General features: G+C 35.0%; 1 protein-coding gene across 1 annotated transcript; it reads right to left on the bottom strand.

The window, feature by feature from the left end:
• Positions 1 to 4,970: 4,970 nt before the first annotated feature.
• LOC113235226 lies at positions 4,971 to 7,018 on the bottom strand. The gene is made up of 2 exons (XM_026470892.1): positions 6,795 to 7,018; positions 4,971 to 6,369 (listed from the first exon to the last, which is right to left on the bottom strand). The coding sequence occupies exons 1-2, from the start codon at positions 6,925 to 6,927 to the stop codon at positions 5,957 to 5,959; spliced, it is 546 nt and encodes a 181-aa protein (XP_026326677.1). The 5' UTR covers positions 6,928 to 7,018; the 3' UTR covers positions 4,971 to 5,956.
• Positions 7,019 to 17,754: the final 10,736 nt, after the last annotated feature.

Genomic DNA, 17,754 nt, shown 5'->3' with positions numbered 1-17,754 from the left:
GGACAGTCTAGAACTAATCCTTACTTTCAAACGAAAATAGTTTTGCAGCCATTTGACACAATGCACATTTTGAATGGCATGTGACAATTTAACATTGTCAGGTGAAAGTCGTTCCATGAGATTTTTGTTAGCTTGAACATTTAGGGTCGCGTCAAATTGCCACAGCTAGGAAACGTTGCAAATGCAATTAAACGAGCAATGCAACATAAACTTTATCTTCTACAAGAATAGTTGAATTTCTTAAAAAAACAACAAAAATGTAAAAGAAAATGCAGCAAACGGCGCCGGGCGGCGTTGAGCGTGACACAATGCAATTAATTTAAAATATTATATTCACTACTTAATAAAGCATACAATTATTTGAATCCTAAATAACAAAAGAGTAAAGCCGTTCGACGCAGCTCGCTACCATAGTAGAATAAGAAGTAGGGTAACTCCGTACAAACGGTGCAGCGCGGCTTGTATGTGTGCGCGTCTGCCTGTCGCCGTGTACGATCACACACATTGCCATAATCTAATAATGCTAGAGCATTCTTAGATTGTGCAATCGTTAGATCGTTTGTGGAACAAAATATAAAAATCTTTACTTTCCTAGAAATATTTACCGTCGAGCGGGTCGGTTTAAAAATATTGTATGTAGTCCATCCAGTACATCACGTTAAAAAAAAAGTGAAATACGCATATTTAGAATAAATAATTGATTCAATATTAAACATTCATATGTATTTAAAATATGTGTTGACATGATGTCTAGCAGAAGCTAGAGGAGAAATTTCGTAGATATAAAAGAATAAAATGGTGTAATCGAACTATTAAATAATATATTGTATTTTAGCTTCTTGTGTTGTATAATAATACGTTTCGCTTGTCTAAAATATAATTATTATTCAATATAATAAGTGTTATATTATGTATAACTTTTATTTATTACTTAGCACATATTTTTGTCGTTGTTCAGATGATTTGTTTGTCAAAAAAGTGATTTTGTTCAGAAGTTACGTATTTAAAATAGATACTTTTTATGGCATGTATTTAATTTGATCATTTTAAATTTGCAAGCGGCAGGCAAAAAATTTAAACGGTCATCTTTTATAAATTGATCTTCTTCTCTGAGATGTAAAATAAATTAAATCAATGGATAATCTTTAGGCAGGCAGGGTGGAGGTGGCTAGTGCAGTGAGGGTTTCATCGCTGCACTAGGTTCCTTCGCGTTTGGATACCACTTTCCACTTAACATCAGGTGGAGTGGAGTCATTTGCCTGTCATGTATAAAAAAAAAAAAAAATCTGTTCTGAGCTACGCATTGACTTACAAATAAATGGACGACGGGTCTAATACAACAATCACGAAAAAAATGTCCCAAGTCAACCTATTTAAAAGTAGTGACATGTAAAGGAATATGAAAAAGCTAAAACGTTGAATTTAAATTGTAATGTCATCGCAGTACTGTCTAATTTTGCTTGCTTCGCTGTCAGTCGAACAAACGAAGACTACAGCGTGAATGACGCTCTGTATACGATTTTAACGCCCTATAAGTTCGGACACTTTTTAGCGCGGACCCGACGTCCATATAATTGTAAGTCAATGGAGCTACGCATATAATGTTCGACTTGTATTAATTCACTTTGATAGTTTTATGTTGGGCCCCAAAACTAAGACAAATGACCAATAAAAATACAGCTAGATACTTTTTAGTTAAAAGTTGATTATATTTGTATACTAATATAATATTAATTATAATATGATTTGACATGAAAACATGTTCGAAAACACAAGCAAATTGCCTGCTGGCACTCGCCGACCGCTGCCGCTGCTTTTTCATATACTTACTAACCTAACCTAGCCTACTGAATGGAAGGCGAAACCAAGGTATCAAGCTTTTTAGATGATCGACAGCAAAAGATATACTAGTCATCAATCGTTAAAAGAAAGACCGATAATAAAAAAGAGGATCACATATTATTTTTAATCAAATATTAATTATGTTTAAACATAATAATAGTGTTACCGTGAATGCAGTTTATTTATAATTTGTGCGTAGATCAACTAATATAGATGGAACAAATTAATGTCAAACAAAAAAAAAATATCGTTTATTTAAAAAAAAAAAGTACACATTTGAAATGGATCAATTATATCTTTGAGGATCAAATAATATTTATCCCCTTTTTATTTTGGTTTTTTGTCATTTAAGGCCGTATAATTTAATATTGTACATCTATTAAATAGGTATTTCTAAACAATAATGACAATGTTTTGATGATGATAATGTTTTTTGTCATTTAAGGCCGTATAATTTAATATTGTACATCTATTAAATAGGTATTTCTAAACAATAAGGACTGTATGTTTTAACTAGTTAGCTAATTAATACGTGGTCTATAAAGACAATGATTTTTTTAAAATTCCTATGCTTTAAGTTTATGGAAAAACAAAGTGATACAAAGTGGCAAAAACAAAATGGCTGCACAATTAATTTACTCATAATATTTGGAACAAAAAAGAGCTCACCTAGATACTTTGCTGCACCTACAGGTATTGCCCTTATATATACAATGTCTATAATATACAATGTAATATTTCTTAATATAATATGAAAAATTTTAACAACGCCGTTGCCATGTGGTGGCTTTTTATTGTACGGCAAGGTAAAATATTATTAATACTTACTGAAGTTTTAAGATACGACACAATAGATAAAGTAAGTGGCAGGTTACCATATACTACCTAACAAGTTGTAGTTAAGTAAGAATAGTAAGACACTCGGTTCTATGGCACGAGATATTTTCAATATTATATTATTATGAAGGCTATTTTGACAAACGACATTTGATTTGCGTTGTTAGCGCACAATGTATTGTAATTATGTACCTACGTACCAACTTGGTAAGTAACGAACTTATTACAAATGATGATCAGTTAGTTGGTCGTTGTCGTAAACACCATTCAAATGGTTTTTCAAATAGACCTACTGTAGTTCGTAAATTTATCGAGATCAGAATATGGAAGTTTATAAAATTGTTAGTGAGATGGGTTCCGTAACATGCAAATAAAGTTAAAATCGTAAGCACGAATACAATAATTTCTATTAAGGGAATCAGATGAGGCTACCAGCAACTACAACTAGTAAGGTTCGAAATTAAGAATATTGATTGGGACAAAGACAAAAACCAATACGTATTATAGAACCCAAAAAAGTGATATTCAGAGTTTTAAGGCAAAAGGATTTTAGAAATTTTCAAATGGGGCGTCGCGGTGTAGACGGCTTACAGTATAGACAGATGGTTTGTACTTTTAGAATGTTATAATGGAGTGATGATCAAAAATCTTTGAATTTTAAATATTGTTGTGTATGTAATCCGAATATTGCCTAAAACTCCTACCATATTTTATCAGTCACTACTCACTATGGAAGACGTGGCGTTTAGTACTTTAGCTAAAAACTTTTCAAATGTATTTATTCAATCGATATTATGATAGACATGTAACTTGTGAAAAATATTAACTATACATAAGCAGATATTTATGTATGTAATAATACAATACGGTTTTCAAGAGGGAGTGGTACCTTAATAGCTGTTACACGTCTTTATCTTATATTGTAATTGTTAACCGCACTATAACAGTTTTTAAAATGTTACTTCTATCTAATAAGGCCAAAAAATAAATAAAATTTCTCAAAAAGTCGTTTTATTTTTACATTACTTAATTTTAGAATGTATAATACTAAATACTTGACATAAACACGGCGTAACAATACAGTAGAACGCAAAATAGGCGCCTTGACGTCGAGTTGCGGACACCAGCCCGTTACACCAAGTACCAAGTACAGTAGAACACGCCCTCAGGGTGAATTTATTTACGCATGTACTATTGCTGAGAGCTTCATTGGCATAAATTTATTGGACAAATTTCCGTTACACTTAAAAAAATTACCAATTCAAATAAAACGTGTTTTGTGTACAGTTTGCGCAACGAAATCTGTATAATGCAAAAACGAAATCTGTATAGTGCAAAAAAACTTTATAACGATGTCGCATTGTTGTTAACAAAATTCTACAATAATTATATCCATGATGCAGACCAAGGCCAAGACAGTGAACTGATGAGGGAAATTCATCGACAACGGTTTCAAAAATGTAAATATAACAATTCCATTTCACAATACAAAGTTCCAAAACAGATCCGTAGGGTGGTGAAAAGTAAATAAAAATAAAAATATTATTTTATGCAAACAGATACATACATATCGGTTACTATGTGTAATACATTTTTGATACTGATAAATTAAAGTGACAGCTGGGCATCAAAGCATAAGAGCTTAGAGAGATTGCTATTATTTATTTTTAAGAATATACAAAAAAGTTAGATTTTGTTGCGGTTTGCAATCAAGGAACTACATTGTATGTAGGTGCAATGTAAACACAGATGAGTCATGTCTTGCTAGAGATATTTCATTACTTGAGTCAATATTGTCTATACCAGGTATCTATTTTTTCTTTGAAAGCATTAGCCCAATATAATTGATGAATATCTTATACAATAAATCAATTTCAAATTATTAAAATCAATCTTGAGTGAAATCCTAATCAAATTTTTTTGTTAAAAATAAAATGTCTATTCTGTCCAAAACTAAAAACGCAAGCATTTTACGTAAAAACTTATGTAATGTTACAGATAATGTTACAGTAAATGTTTTTGATCTTAAAGTTATTTATTTATAGTAATAGCCTACTACATGCTACACTTCAAAAGTCTTAAGGGTGCTACAAACCAACAGCACTGTCACATAAGCTATTTGCAGTTGTAGCAAGTCAATACTGACAGCATTGTAAGTGCGCTACCTTGGCTTATTTGCTGTCAAATGGTCCAGAAGCATGTCCATGCTTAGCAGCAGTTGTTAATAAAATGACTGCAGTTTGGCTTAGTGCATGACCATTGTTCATTTAACACCATAGTAATAATACCACTTTTAATCAAACATAATTTAATGCTGTTGCACACAGTTCACAATTAAGCTGCCATATGACAAAGATGTTTTAATTACAAAGAGAATAATAGTTATATATACAATTAATAAAAATTAAATTTTTAGCAAAACCAGTTTGCTATTCGATATGTTTATGGTGACATTGTATCTAATTTATATCAGTGTTTATAATTTTACAGAATACACACATGACAACATGTAATTAGACCATCAGTCTGAAATTCAGAGAGAAATGTTGAATTCTCTATATCTGAAACCCTTTAGAAGCTATAGTGCTTGAAACCACTACTGGATTTTGGAATATGTTTCCAGATTTTAAATTTCAATTTTAACTTCAGAGTGGCATTACAGTTTACATTATTAAGCACCTGTACAGGCAAAAATTGCTTGAAATTAGAAGGGTTAGTTAAAGTTTATAATTTATTATTGTTAGCAGTGAATGAATTATTCTGCGCAAAGGATGAAAATGATTCAGCCAAGATACTTCATCAGCACACATTCTTCAGCACTTTATGGTCTAAAAATATGTCCATTGGACAGTTAGCTCCTTCATTTTCATTGAAATATGTAGTATGGCTGTGCCGTGTTTTATACATATCTGACAGGACTGACAACAGCCTTTACGCCACTCATGAATTTTATTGCCTCAGGAAGGAAAAAAACTAGAATCTAACAATAAATTCGCTTAGCATACACCAAACGCGTTATTCAAATAGCACACAAAGAGCAGAACACTGTCATGCACAGTAATTTGAAAGTTTCAATATGTTGTTTTCTCTATATTGGAAGACAACAAATTCCATCTTGAGATTATTATAATCCTAAATTACAATTTTTTATTGCATATACCAATTGCCATTTTCTGTAAGGCATATATCACTTCTGTACTATCATATGCAACAATATTCAAACTCACTATATTACGAGCTATATCTATGCAAATCACCTAATTATTGTGTTGGGAATCTAAGACTGTATGTTCTTATGGCCAAACATTGTGTGTATGTATGGTGCGACCATGGGTGCAACAGCAGGTGCAGGTTCTGGAGCTGGCTCCTTCTCTTTGTTATTCTTGGTTTTCCTGAACTGGAACCCATTCTTGCGAAGTATCTTACGCAATGTTTCCCGAGAGCCCTTGAAGTTAATTTCTTCTTTTAAGATCTGCAGCAACTTGTTAATAGTAGGCACCTCTTTTTTAAACGTGTAAAACTCGTGGATTTTTCTCCTAATGACTTGTAGATCATACTCATCAACTTCTATTTTGCCTTTGGTCCTAACTCGTTTTTTGGGGGTCTTCCTTAGCGTCTCAGGATCCAGCAAACCTTGTTCCACCAGACGTGCCTCTTTTACGATGTTTAGTACTGTTCGTTCTGATACACCTACAAGAAACATAAAAAACATAAAACAAACACATCACAATGGGAACAATTAAGCAGTTAATAGGTATTTGCACATCTACCTATGATCCTGACGCTTAGGCCAGATTGCACTGGCTGTGTTCACAGGTCGAAACCGGATAAAGTATATTATAAGGGTGTGTAAATGCCTAATACATTGTTTAATCGCGGTTATTCCTGTTTTTAAAATGTTAGAATAACTCAACGCGAAAGTTTAAAAGTGTACACAAGCGTTCCTCGGCGCTTTTGAGAGATTATTTGCTGGCTTACATAAAAAAAGCTTTTTGAAAGCGCCACTGCTTCACGAATAGACAAACATTGGCACATTAGAACAATTAAAATTTGTGATTTGAATTGATCGCTAGAAACGGTAAAAGTTTGTGATGTATATAAATTTAAACACTCACCAGTGGCTGCAGAAACTCGAACATATACCTTGCTCAGCGGTATTATTGGCACTTGCATTCTTTTCTCCTCGTCCATAAATTCTTTCACCTTTAGTATTATATCGCGTACTTCACTGGTAATATTTTTAGGCATTTTGTTCGCAAAAAAGTAGATTCTTTAAAATACCTATTGTATCTTCGTATATAGATATAGTCGGAAACAACAACACCTCGCCTAAATAAATGGCCGCCGCGTTCTGTCAAGCACAAGCTGTCAAGTTCGAATGAGCGGAAAGAGTTGTGGAACTGGCGCGAATGAAAGTGTTGTGAATGGAGTGAGTAATTGATTAATAAAATTCGGATACACATATAGCGAACTTGGGAAAATAATGCCAAACATTTTTTATTTTAATTACATATATAATCGAGCGATAATGCTGTAACACTCAAAAACTCGACTTTTCACTGGAGCCAAAACAAAAATTGCAAAAACGAAAAATAAAACGTAACTCTGAAACGGTTCGAGTTTTTTGTGCCAAATTTAGCAAATAAACCTATATAAAAAAAGGGCTTCTTCACAATAAACTCGGATTTGAAATAGTCCTACTCCTAATGACAATTTGAATTTCATACTTTAACCCCAAAGAATACTGTAACTTTCAAGTTAATTTGTATGAAAGTGTAACTAATGCCGTCAATTTACGGTATTTATAAGAGTGATGTAAATGAATTAGAGCTCCTTATCACATTTTGGTCTTTAAATGTTAATTTCTTTTAACGTAACATTAAAATGGTGTTAGTGAAAATCACATGCAATTTACATGGCTTTTAAAAAATATTATTAAAAATAACCACTATTTGTGAAAAAGTTTTTGGTCACAATGAGTACAATGAAGCAAATCGAATTTTAATATTGGCTATTTAACACAATGAAACAAAGTCATTGACACTTCGTGTGCCATATTACATCGTTCCTAGAACTGATGAATTATAAATTCCTTAAATTCTATAAAAGAATAATAATCTACAACTAATCTTACTCTTGATTATTAGTTTACATTTTCTGTTATATTTTCTATTTTAGTTTATTGCCTGGACCTACAAGGGAAAAGATTATCTACATGTTGAAGATTTAAAATTATTAGGTGTTAGTATCAATTCAATAATAATTAAACCATCCCTATTTCTCGTAGGCACTAGGTAATGATTAAAAATTGTAAAAATATAGAAACATTTTATTGTGATTATAATTCAAATTAAAACCAAACTATATTCATCCATTAAGCAGACTTCAAAATTAAAAAAAATATTAAAATTAAACCTTCTAAATAGTGTCGTAACTCTTTGTCATATTCCATGAACTGCAACCCGGTTGTACATCTGTGATATTTTCGGGTGGTAACTGATCAATTTAAGGTTAGCTCCAGGAGCTAAAACCAGTTTCTGCATTATTGGTATTTTTAAAAGTACACATTTTCTGTGATCATTTCAGTAGATACTTTGAATAAATTTTTCTCAGGGTTTCTAAACGTAGTCCCCGTTCGTTCGTGGTAGAGACTAGTTTTGAGTTTGGCGTGTTGCATATCTTTTGGTGGCATTTAATCTGGCTAAATTATTCTCGGTGGAAGATTGTTGCACATTGGATTAGAGTACATTTTATTAGAACCGTCGAATGGCGTGGTAATTTGTTTTTTAAAATTTCAGTCTAAGGGTCGTATTCCAGAACTCTACTCAATGCTCAAGTGAGGACTTGAGTATTGCAGTGAGTACTGAAAATCATACTCAAGTCCGTGCCATTAGGGTCGTATTTGCAGTGCTTGAAATCATACTCAAGTCTGCTCAAATCCTGACTTGAGCATTGAGTAGAGTTCTGGAATACGACCCTTACTTTATTTTGATCTAGTAGCATAGCGTTTGTCGACAGAAAATTGTTTCTTTGTTCTCTTTGAACTCACTTAGGCATTTTCTTCTTTTTTGTGACATTATTTGTGTTTTTATATTTGTTAGCATGTGTAGAATATATTTTCTAATCTTTAATCATGGTGATTTGAGTAAATTTCACTATAATTTAAATGCATCGTATTTACGAGTCCTACGTAGTTCATTAATTTCTGACTCTTATGGTCTGAATAAATGAATAAGATTAAATGTAATAAGTAATAAAATAAAATACGGAAAAGAAATAACATTTTCAATAATAATTGAAAAAATACTTTCGATTTTGCAATAAAAAATCTCGGACAACACACACAAGTACCCTCACTGCTGCATGCGTAGTCTCTAAAGATTGCTGTAAGTCGCGGTGTCATTAAGCGAGGGAAGGATAAAATGACGTAAGGAGAAGTTCTGTACTTGTTTATATTTGTTTTTAAATACCGTAACACTCATTGCACTGTTAAAACTCGGACTTTTAAAACGCTATAAATCACATTTTTACGTCCTTAACCACACTCAAGGAAATGCTGTAAGTGGTACAATTTTAACATTAGGGATGGCAAAAATGCTGTAATCAGAGGAACAGAAAAATTTAATTACGAGTTTTTGATGTAACGCACATTTCGCAAACAAACACTGGATTTATGTGTGTTAAATCGTTTTAAAATCCCTTAATCAGAAAAATTTTAGTGATATGACACCCAGATCAATCGAAGCAGAAAAAAAAACTGAACAAGAATATGCAAAAAAAGCATTTTTGCAGGTATAGCGGGTTACAGCATTATCGCTTTTCAGAGACGATATATAGATATGTATCTAGATATACCCATACCATGTATTAATTAATTAATTACTGTTTCGACTTCTGGATTTAAGGATTTCTTCAAATCCGGTTTTACTGCAACGTAGGACAAAACTACTGACCTTGTAGCGAAATAGGATTTTAACCTTACTAAATCTATGGATTTTAAAGTAATTCTAATGTTGGGATGTAAAATATGCAGTAGATAACTGACCATTTACTAAAACGTAGGTTATAAAAAACTAACTACTAACTAATAATGAGAATGGTCACTCTCCGCCCGTCCCTAGTTTTAAATACCGTAAATTGACGGGACGGCGACATTTGCTTGCAGAATTAAAAAAAAATGTAATTTTCATTGCGAGGGGAATTTGAGGACATTTTAGTTTGCACGAGTGTCGTTGTGATCGCGCTCTAAAAATATTTTATTTAAATCCAAAAAAGATATCACAGTATAACAGATGTTCATAAATTCGAACCATTATCAGAAATGTCGTATTTTAAAAGGAAAATCTTCACAATAGATTATTTTAATACTTTTTATTAAAAACAACTCCTGGACGCTTAAGACGACGAAATGCCATTTTTGACAGTCAGTTTCCCATGTACGGCTTACTAAGATGTACGGCTATTTTTCTTTTTATACGTGTGGCGCACTATAAGTTTCCGGAAAGAAAAAGAAAAAAGTACTATAAATGGTCAGAAATGAATTTATTGATTCTCAAAACATTCTCCGTTAGCGTTAATGCACTTTACAACTATACAAATGAACCAATTTTGAAAACATTTATACCACTCCGCCGTGATAATCTCTGAAACATATTTTACATACTCTTCGACAGCCTCTTCAGGTGATGAAAATCGTTGACCGCGTAACTGGTTCTTAATTTTTGGAAATAAATAAATGTTACAAGGTGCCAGGTTGGGACTGTACACGTGATGGCTCATAAGGTAAACGTTGTTCACCTTCAAAAATTCATTTGCCTGTCTGGCCGTGTGAGAACTACCATTATCGTGGTGAAAGATGATAAGGAGTTACGGTTATTTTTACGGAGTTTGTAAATAACTTCCGGCAAACAAATGGTGGTGTACCAATCACTATTCTTGGTACAACGATTCTCCAAAGCAACAGTAGCCACGTGTCCAGTTTTATTAAAAAAAGAAGCAATCATCCGCTTAGAGGCACTTTGGACGCGCGCCACTTAGGTTGGTTTCGGCTCACCTCGAAAGACCCCCACACACACACACCCACACTCGATTGCTGCTTTGTTTTGGGATCATAACTATAAATCCATGTTTCGGTCACCTGTTGAAAAACAGAACTTATCTAAATTTTTGGTTCGAAACAGACGCAATCCAAAATGAGGCACTTCAGATCATAAAAGATTCTTTGAATCCAGAAGGAGTTTTTGCGATGTGACCTTTTGCTTAATAGCGACGTGCGCTTGCTATGATTGCCGGGACACAACTCACAAAAAGGCTCTATAGCTTAGAAGTTAGCCACGAAAGTGCAAAATGCCAAACATGCATTTGCGTAATTCCGTTGTTTATAATGCCAAATCGCTAGGTCTCTTCGTGTAGTATCAGAGTACAAAAAAGTAAGAGAATGGACACTCTCTGCCCCTCCCTAGATTTAGATACCGCACCACGCCCCGCACATTGACGGTCACATTGAATGAACGACAAGAAGGCTATCGGCGAGCCGTTTTCAGCTTTGATATTTGAATATAGTTTTCATTTATTCATCACGAAACTTTTACGTTATTAAATAACATCATTGTACGTTACTATTTGTATTGGTTTTGAATTGTGCTGTGTACGGCTGTTTATTATCATATATACGGGATAAAGAGAAGAGGAGTTTCTTTCGTTTTCCGAAAGATGAAACGAAAATGACAAAATCTTGTGTCTGAGACTCATTCAGGTATAGTTTTCTTCGTTTACTTAGTGCAGAGTAATTAATATATAATACAGATTTATTATATCAATATAATGAGATGCCATAACTTCGTGAGATAGTAGACAAAGGTTCTCGAATTTTCAATTTGTTTTGCCGATAAATATTACGTAGTGAATATACCTAGTTATTAACTAGGTAATGATAAACTTGGACACGCAATTTCAAATACCTTGGTTACCTTATATAAAACCTGTCCAAAATACAATCTTTTAAGTGCTGCTAATATATTTTTTAAATAAATCTCCAATATTATTCTGGTTAGTGAATTAATAAAAAATATAATATTATATCGATATAAATACCTAATGGACACGTATAATACTTAGGATTTCTAAAGATAACAGATTCGCTTAAGAATTGTCGCTTTGTTGCCGCTCTGACCACGTAACGTAAATTGTATGAGAAAGTGATGAGTAACCCTGTCACTTCACGTACACATTTGCGCGTGTGCGGATAGCACCTTGCTGTATGTAGTAGTAGTAGGTAAATAACTTTCGACCGTTGTATGTAGTGTCCGGGGTGTGGTAGCATTAAAATTCGACTGTTTTTAAACACATTTTGGCAATAAAAACATTTCAGATTTTTTTTGTGATGCAGCGTAAACATTGCATTGTAAACAAACTGGCATACCACGGTATACTCCGTGCCTAGACGAGCATTAACAGCGCTCAGGGGGGGTGCGTGCTTACTCGTTGTTTGCTGTGGTTCACTGCCATATGAATTCTGGCAGGTAGGAATACCCCCTTTTTTTTGCGGGGGGGAAATCTTTATGGATACCCCTGAGCCCAGGGAGACTCAGGGGTTATGTGGGGCCTCTCCCTCCAGACTGGAGGGCCTACCCCACTAAAACCCCCCGGGTTTCCCTCTCGCCGGTTGAGTCGGCGCCGTGGGATCGGTGAACATTCACCATGGCAGGTAGGAATACCCCTGCCATTCGTTTCGTTTTAGAGATTTGGATATTGAACACCTTTCATAAACTGAATTTAGAGCATCTCGTTGCCTCGGATAAACAGGGTATCAACTCAAAAATTTGAACTTTTCTTCTTTAAAATGCAGTCCCATTAAAAAAAAATCGAGATCTTTTTTATGAACATGGACGTATAACGATAGGACGCGAAACGGCGCGGTAGGCAGGGTAGCATCTCTGAACTTTTTACACGTTTTACCGTTTGCTCACCTTCTAAGCCGGAACGCAATAATGCTAACATTACTGCTTGGCGGCAGAAATAGGTAAAGTGGTAGTACTTCCCTGGACGAACTCTTTCACAAGGAGCTCTGCTTCTGCTGCACATGTGGGTGAGGAGAGCCAAATAACAATAGCGGCTGAAATGATGCTAGAAGAAATTTTAAAACTGTCTCTTCTGAATAATCTGTGTTTTTGAGATAATACCCTATTCATCTGTAGGCCAATGATCTGAACCAACGATCTCTTGATTAACTGGAATTTAGAATTTAACAAGAACACGTCTTCCTATGCTCTTAATATTATTATGTATTAACTAATATCTTATTTTTAAGATGTTACAATGAACATTATAATAGAAATTCGTGGATGATATTGTTGGTAGTATCTACATAATTATGTACAAAATTGTTATATGACTGTTAGTTAGTATGCAAAGATTTGCACTGCTGTTTTTTGTCCGTAATAAAATAAATAAATAAAACAAATAATACCATATAAGTACTTGTTTTTTTATCTTTAAGGTAAAAATTTATATTACAATTTTATTTGTAACTCAATGATTACAATACTAAATTTAAAGTGACAGTATTAAATCACCCTTTAATTAATTTAAAGAATTGTCATGTCCGCCACATTGTCTGTGGTGATGTCGTGAGAACAGGTCGTACTTGAACTTCAACTATTGTCTCGGCACAATGATGAGAGAGATGTGATCTGCGCGTGCACATCGACAGAAAGCCCCTCCTTTCACTAGTGTATTGACTTTTTATTAGTTTTTGATCGGATTTTTTATACGTTTGTAGTGTTTGTAACGTAGTAGAGCTGTGTTTGTGTTTCGTTTATATTGTAACAGTACCTACTGTTATCAGTGAAAATGAAATTATTTTTCTCGAACTAAATCGAGTATATTTGTTTTTTTTTATGACACCAAATAACGGGACGAACAAGTCGTGAGTCTGGTGGTAAGCGACATGCTTGGCCATTTTTTTAAATAATAACGCATACACTCGACATAGCCCCGCACTAGGGAAACCCTGTGTCGCGGGTGCCATGGATACACGCATATACAACCACAAACCATGAAGTTGCACTGCCACTCAGAGTTTTAAATCACAAAGATCTGAGGCTCACTGCCGCTGGGCCCGTCACACTGAGACACAAGTTGACAAATTCCATGTGTCCGTAATTTCACCAGCACGCATTACCTTCAAAACCAGAACGCAGTAATGCTAACATCACTGCTTGGCGGCAGAAACAGGTAAGATAAGGAAATAGGCAGTACTTCCATGGACGAACTCTTTCACATGGAGCTCTGCTGCTACAACGTGTGGCGCACTATAAGTTTCCGGAATGAATAAGAAAAAAATACTATAAATGGTCAGAAATGAATTTATTGTTTCCCAAAATATTAATTAAACTCGCGTAACAAAAGTCACTGTTCGCGTGGTTATGCGAGTCGCCGTTTCCACAGCCGTGCGGACCGCCGCTCTTCGCGCAGCCCGAAAATCGTTCCAAAGATACTGGTGAAGCCGTTACAGGTAATCTGATTCAACTAACCTTTAAATGCCTCCGTGGCCGAACGGTTACCATGCCACGCAGAGGCCCCAGGTTCGATTCCCGGGCCGGGAGAAATATTTGCATGGCCTACATTTATTTCCCTCGTGAGTTTGGGTGTAATTTGTGGTTGTCTATGTGTGTGTACGCATGGCACCCGTGACACAGGGCTTCCCTAGTGCGGGGCTATGTTGAGTGTGTGCGTTATTATTAACTATTGAACGCCCTTAAATCTGTTGGATGCAATCACGATTTACGAAAATTTGGAAATGTGCATAATACTGTACCTGAGTATGACCCCGCGAGAAAAGAACAGACAATGGTCTTGTGGCTTCACAAGGTTAACGAATGCGCCACTATTTATGGGTGGACGGAAAAACAGTTAGTACATTTTGAGCTTCCTAAATTACGAGGTGGTGCGCAACGTTGGTATGAGAGTCTGTCGTCAGTTCTTTTCTCGTGGGATGAGTGGCAGACTAAATTGTTGGCAGCATTTCCATTTAAATAGGTGCGGTATAACAGGTAGACGCGCTGTTGAATGTATTCTGCGTGAGATAAACAACAGGTCTGTCAGATTAGATCCTGAGGCGGTACAGTATGATTGTAGAACTAACGGCGCCGATCCTTAATCTGTCGGGTAACGGCCTTCGATATCCTTTCTCAAATGAAACTCCTAAGGCGATGAGGTGCCCAAAATCGCTTAAATATGGTGTTTTTGTGTAAGTTTTTAGGCGATAACATAGCACGTGGAACTTTGAAAATAGTTCATCCTGTAACACGTATCTTGAAGTGTAGCTTGAAATTCCTAGAATATTGCTTATTATCATAGGTAATACAAAAACTAGATTACAGTGAGACACTGGTGGTTATTTTTTGACATATTTTTCTCGGGCAACCCAAACTTGCTTACTACCAAATTTGGTGTGGTTATTTAAGTGGTACTCATCTTGATCCCGACACTTTATTTGTTTTAAATAAAAGACAAATAACAAATTTAGGAGTAAAAAGTAACTTTCGCCTACTAAAGTACGAGCTAAATATTTGATTGCAAATTATGGACAGGCACTTAACAGTGTGCAAAAATATCACACACAAAAAATACGTAAATAAGTAAATATGACGCACCAATTCGTTGAAATTAAAACAAAATATTTAAAAAAAGTCAAATTTTTTACCATTAGGTGAGAATAAAAAGAAATAATTTTTGGTTGGATTAGAACCTAAAACACAAAGTATTCAAAACAAAAATGAAATTATTGTTTGCGTCCTTGATCCTTGCGGCCTCGCAAATGCTCCCGCGACATTCCAACGTATAATGAACCGGGTGCTGGGTTCTGCCCGACACAAGGAAGCTTTGGCGTATTTAGATGACGTAATTATTCCGGCAAAAGATTTCTCGGAATTCCTACTTCGGTTGGAAAATGTTTTCAAAATGTTTTCAAACGCAGGTCTAACGCTTAAGCTTTCCAAGTGTACATTCTTTGTCGTTAGTGTTGAGTATCTGGGTTTTGAAGTGTCACAAGATGGTATTCGTCTCGGGTCTCGGAAGGTAGAAGCGGTAGAAAAATTCCCAATACCACAGAATCAACATAATGTTCGTCAGTTTTTAGGGTTGGCCAGCTTCTTTCGGCGTTTTGTACCTGGATTCTCAATTACTCTCATGCTTATAGTAAGTAGGACCGATGACACGTATGTAATTTTCTATTTATTGTGTATTTTCTTATAATTTTCATTTTTGTCTGACGATCTCAATATAATTTCTTATACTTTGACATGTACTTTGACATTTGAGAAATAAATGAATCTGAATCAATTACTATGCTATGCATTGTAATAATTGAACGTATTCATGAAAAAGTACAGAAAAGTTTGTAAAGAGAAGGATAGACTGAGTTCATAGGGGGCGCCACTAGCGTACCACAGTCAGACGGAACGAAACGCCAATGATGGTAACGAAATTTCAAGCGATAAGGTGAGATAGGAGGATTGAAGGATTGAAGAGAACTCGGTCTATTTGGAGCGGAGGAAAAAGGATTGTAAAGGAAGTGAGTGATGAGTGAATAGAGTTATTGAAAAGTGAGTATGTTTACTTGTTTTATTCGTATCTGCCTATTTTCCCTTTATGTAACCAACGATTACGTTGAAGTTTAACTCGGCATTTCAACTACATATTACACAGGTAAAATATTTTCTTTAAATTTGAATGAGACCACCTATTTTGAGACAACCTATCAAATGAAAAAAGGAATCATCGAAATCAGTTCACAAATGTCGGAGTAAGAACAAAGAAAATACAACCGAATTAACACCTCCTCCGACAATTTTTTTCTAAAGAGCATACAGATAATGTCAACTTCTGTAAAAGAGACAAAAGGGTACCGTGTTGTAAAAAAATAAAAAGAATCTCCTAAAGTTTTCTAGTTCCAAACAAAAATACTAGCAACTATAAATTTTATAGGAACGAATGTTAACTTATATACTTACCTCCTTTTTTCTTAAAATTGTTTAGTTTAGTCCAGAAGTAGTGTACTAACTTTCAAACATGATTGTAGGGTAGAAATATACTATAAAATAAAACCCATACCATAAAACGAAACTAAAGAAAGAAAAATAGTCTTTAAACGTGGCTCCATTAGGCTCAACTCACACTGGCGCAGAGTCGAATCGTCGCGACGCGTCATGTTTTTCGCCTATAGCATATTCATCTCTATTTTCCCATTATTAAAACGAGTTGAAGACGAGTATAGTAGCAGTAGAGCTCTTTGTCAAAGAGTTTGTCCAAAGAAGTACTGCCACCTTACCTGTTTCTGCCCCAAGCAGTAATGTGACCATTACTGCGTTCCGGTTTCGAAGAGTAGGGGTGCTGGTGAAATTACAGGCACATGCGACTTGTCAACTTACGTCTCAGGGTGTCGGGCGCAGTGGCGGTGCCTTTCAAATTTTTATGATTTAAAGGTCTGAGTGACACTGCAATTATTAGGGACAGGCGTGACGCTTACCACCAGGCATACGACTTGTTCGTCCCGTCACTCAGTAGTGACGTAACACACAACACACATACTTTCACAAACGAAGTTTATAAAAAAAGAGCGGTTTCGCGCGTCGCCGTGCTCTAATGCGAGAGTCGTAACGCGACAACGCGCGTCGCCATGCGCTTAAGTTGAAAAACAGGACGCTACTCGACGATTCTGCGCCAGTGTGAGTTGAGCCTTAAACCAACCTCTGGTATGCGTTTCGCACACTTCATAGGCCCATATCTATAAAACAAATATATCCCCTAACGAAATACCAATGCAAGAAAAAGATAGTTAATTAGCTTAAAGATTTTAATTATGATGAAACTGAAAGTCTTCTATCTATCTATACGTTCCTAATATTAATCAATAAATATTAATTATCACAATAATTAATATATATTTGTTATTGATCGTTCCATAGCTGATACTTGTAACAATTATATATATTGTATACACACATATCTACTACCTCATACAAATACACACACACACACACACACACACACACACACACACACACACACACA

The sequence above is a fragment of the Hyposmocoma kahamanoa genome, unplaced genomic scaffold (genome assembly GCF_003589595.1).
Source record: "Hyposmocoma kahamanoa isolate Upper Pololo Valley unplaced genomic scaffold, ASM358959v1 100021, whole genome shotgun sequence".
NCBI lineage: Eukaryota > Metazoa > Arthropoda > Insecta > Lepidoptera > Cosmopterigidae > Hyposmocoma > Hyposmocoma kahamanoa.
This window is presented reverse-complemented; position numbering and strand designations above follow the sequence as displayed.

Coding starts and splice junctions, on each gene's coding strand:
- LOC113235226 (XM_026470892.1), bottom strand. CDS start 6,927: ATGCCTAAAAATATTACCAGTGAAGTACGCGATATAATACTAAAGGTG. Junction 6,370..6,794: donor TCGAGTTTCTGCAGCCACTG/GTGAGTGTTTAA, acceptor TGTTTCTTGTAG/GTGTATCAGAACGAACAGTA.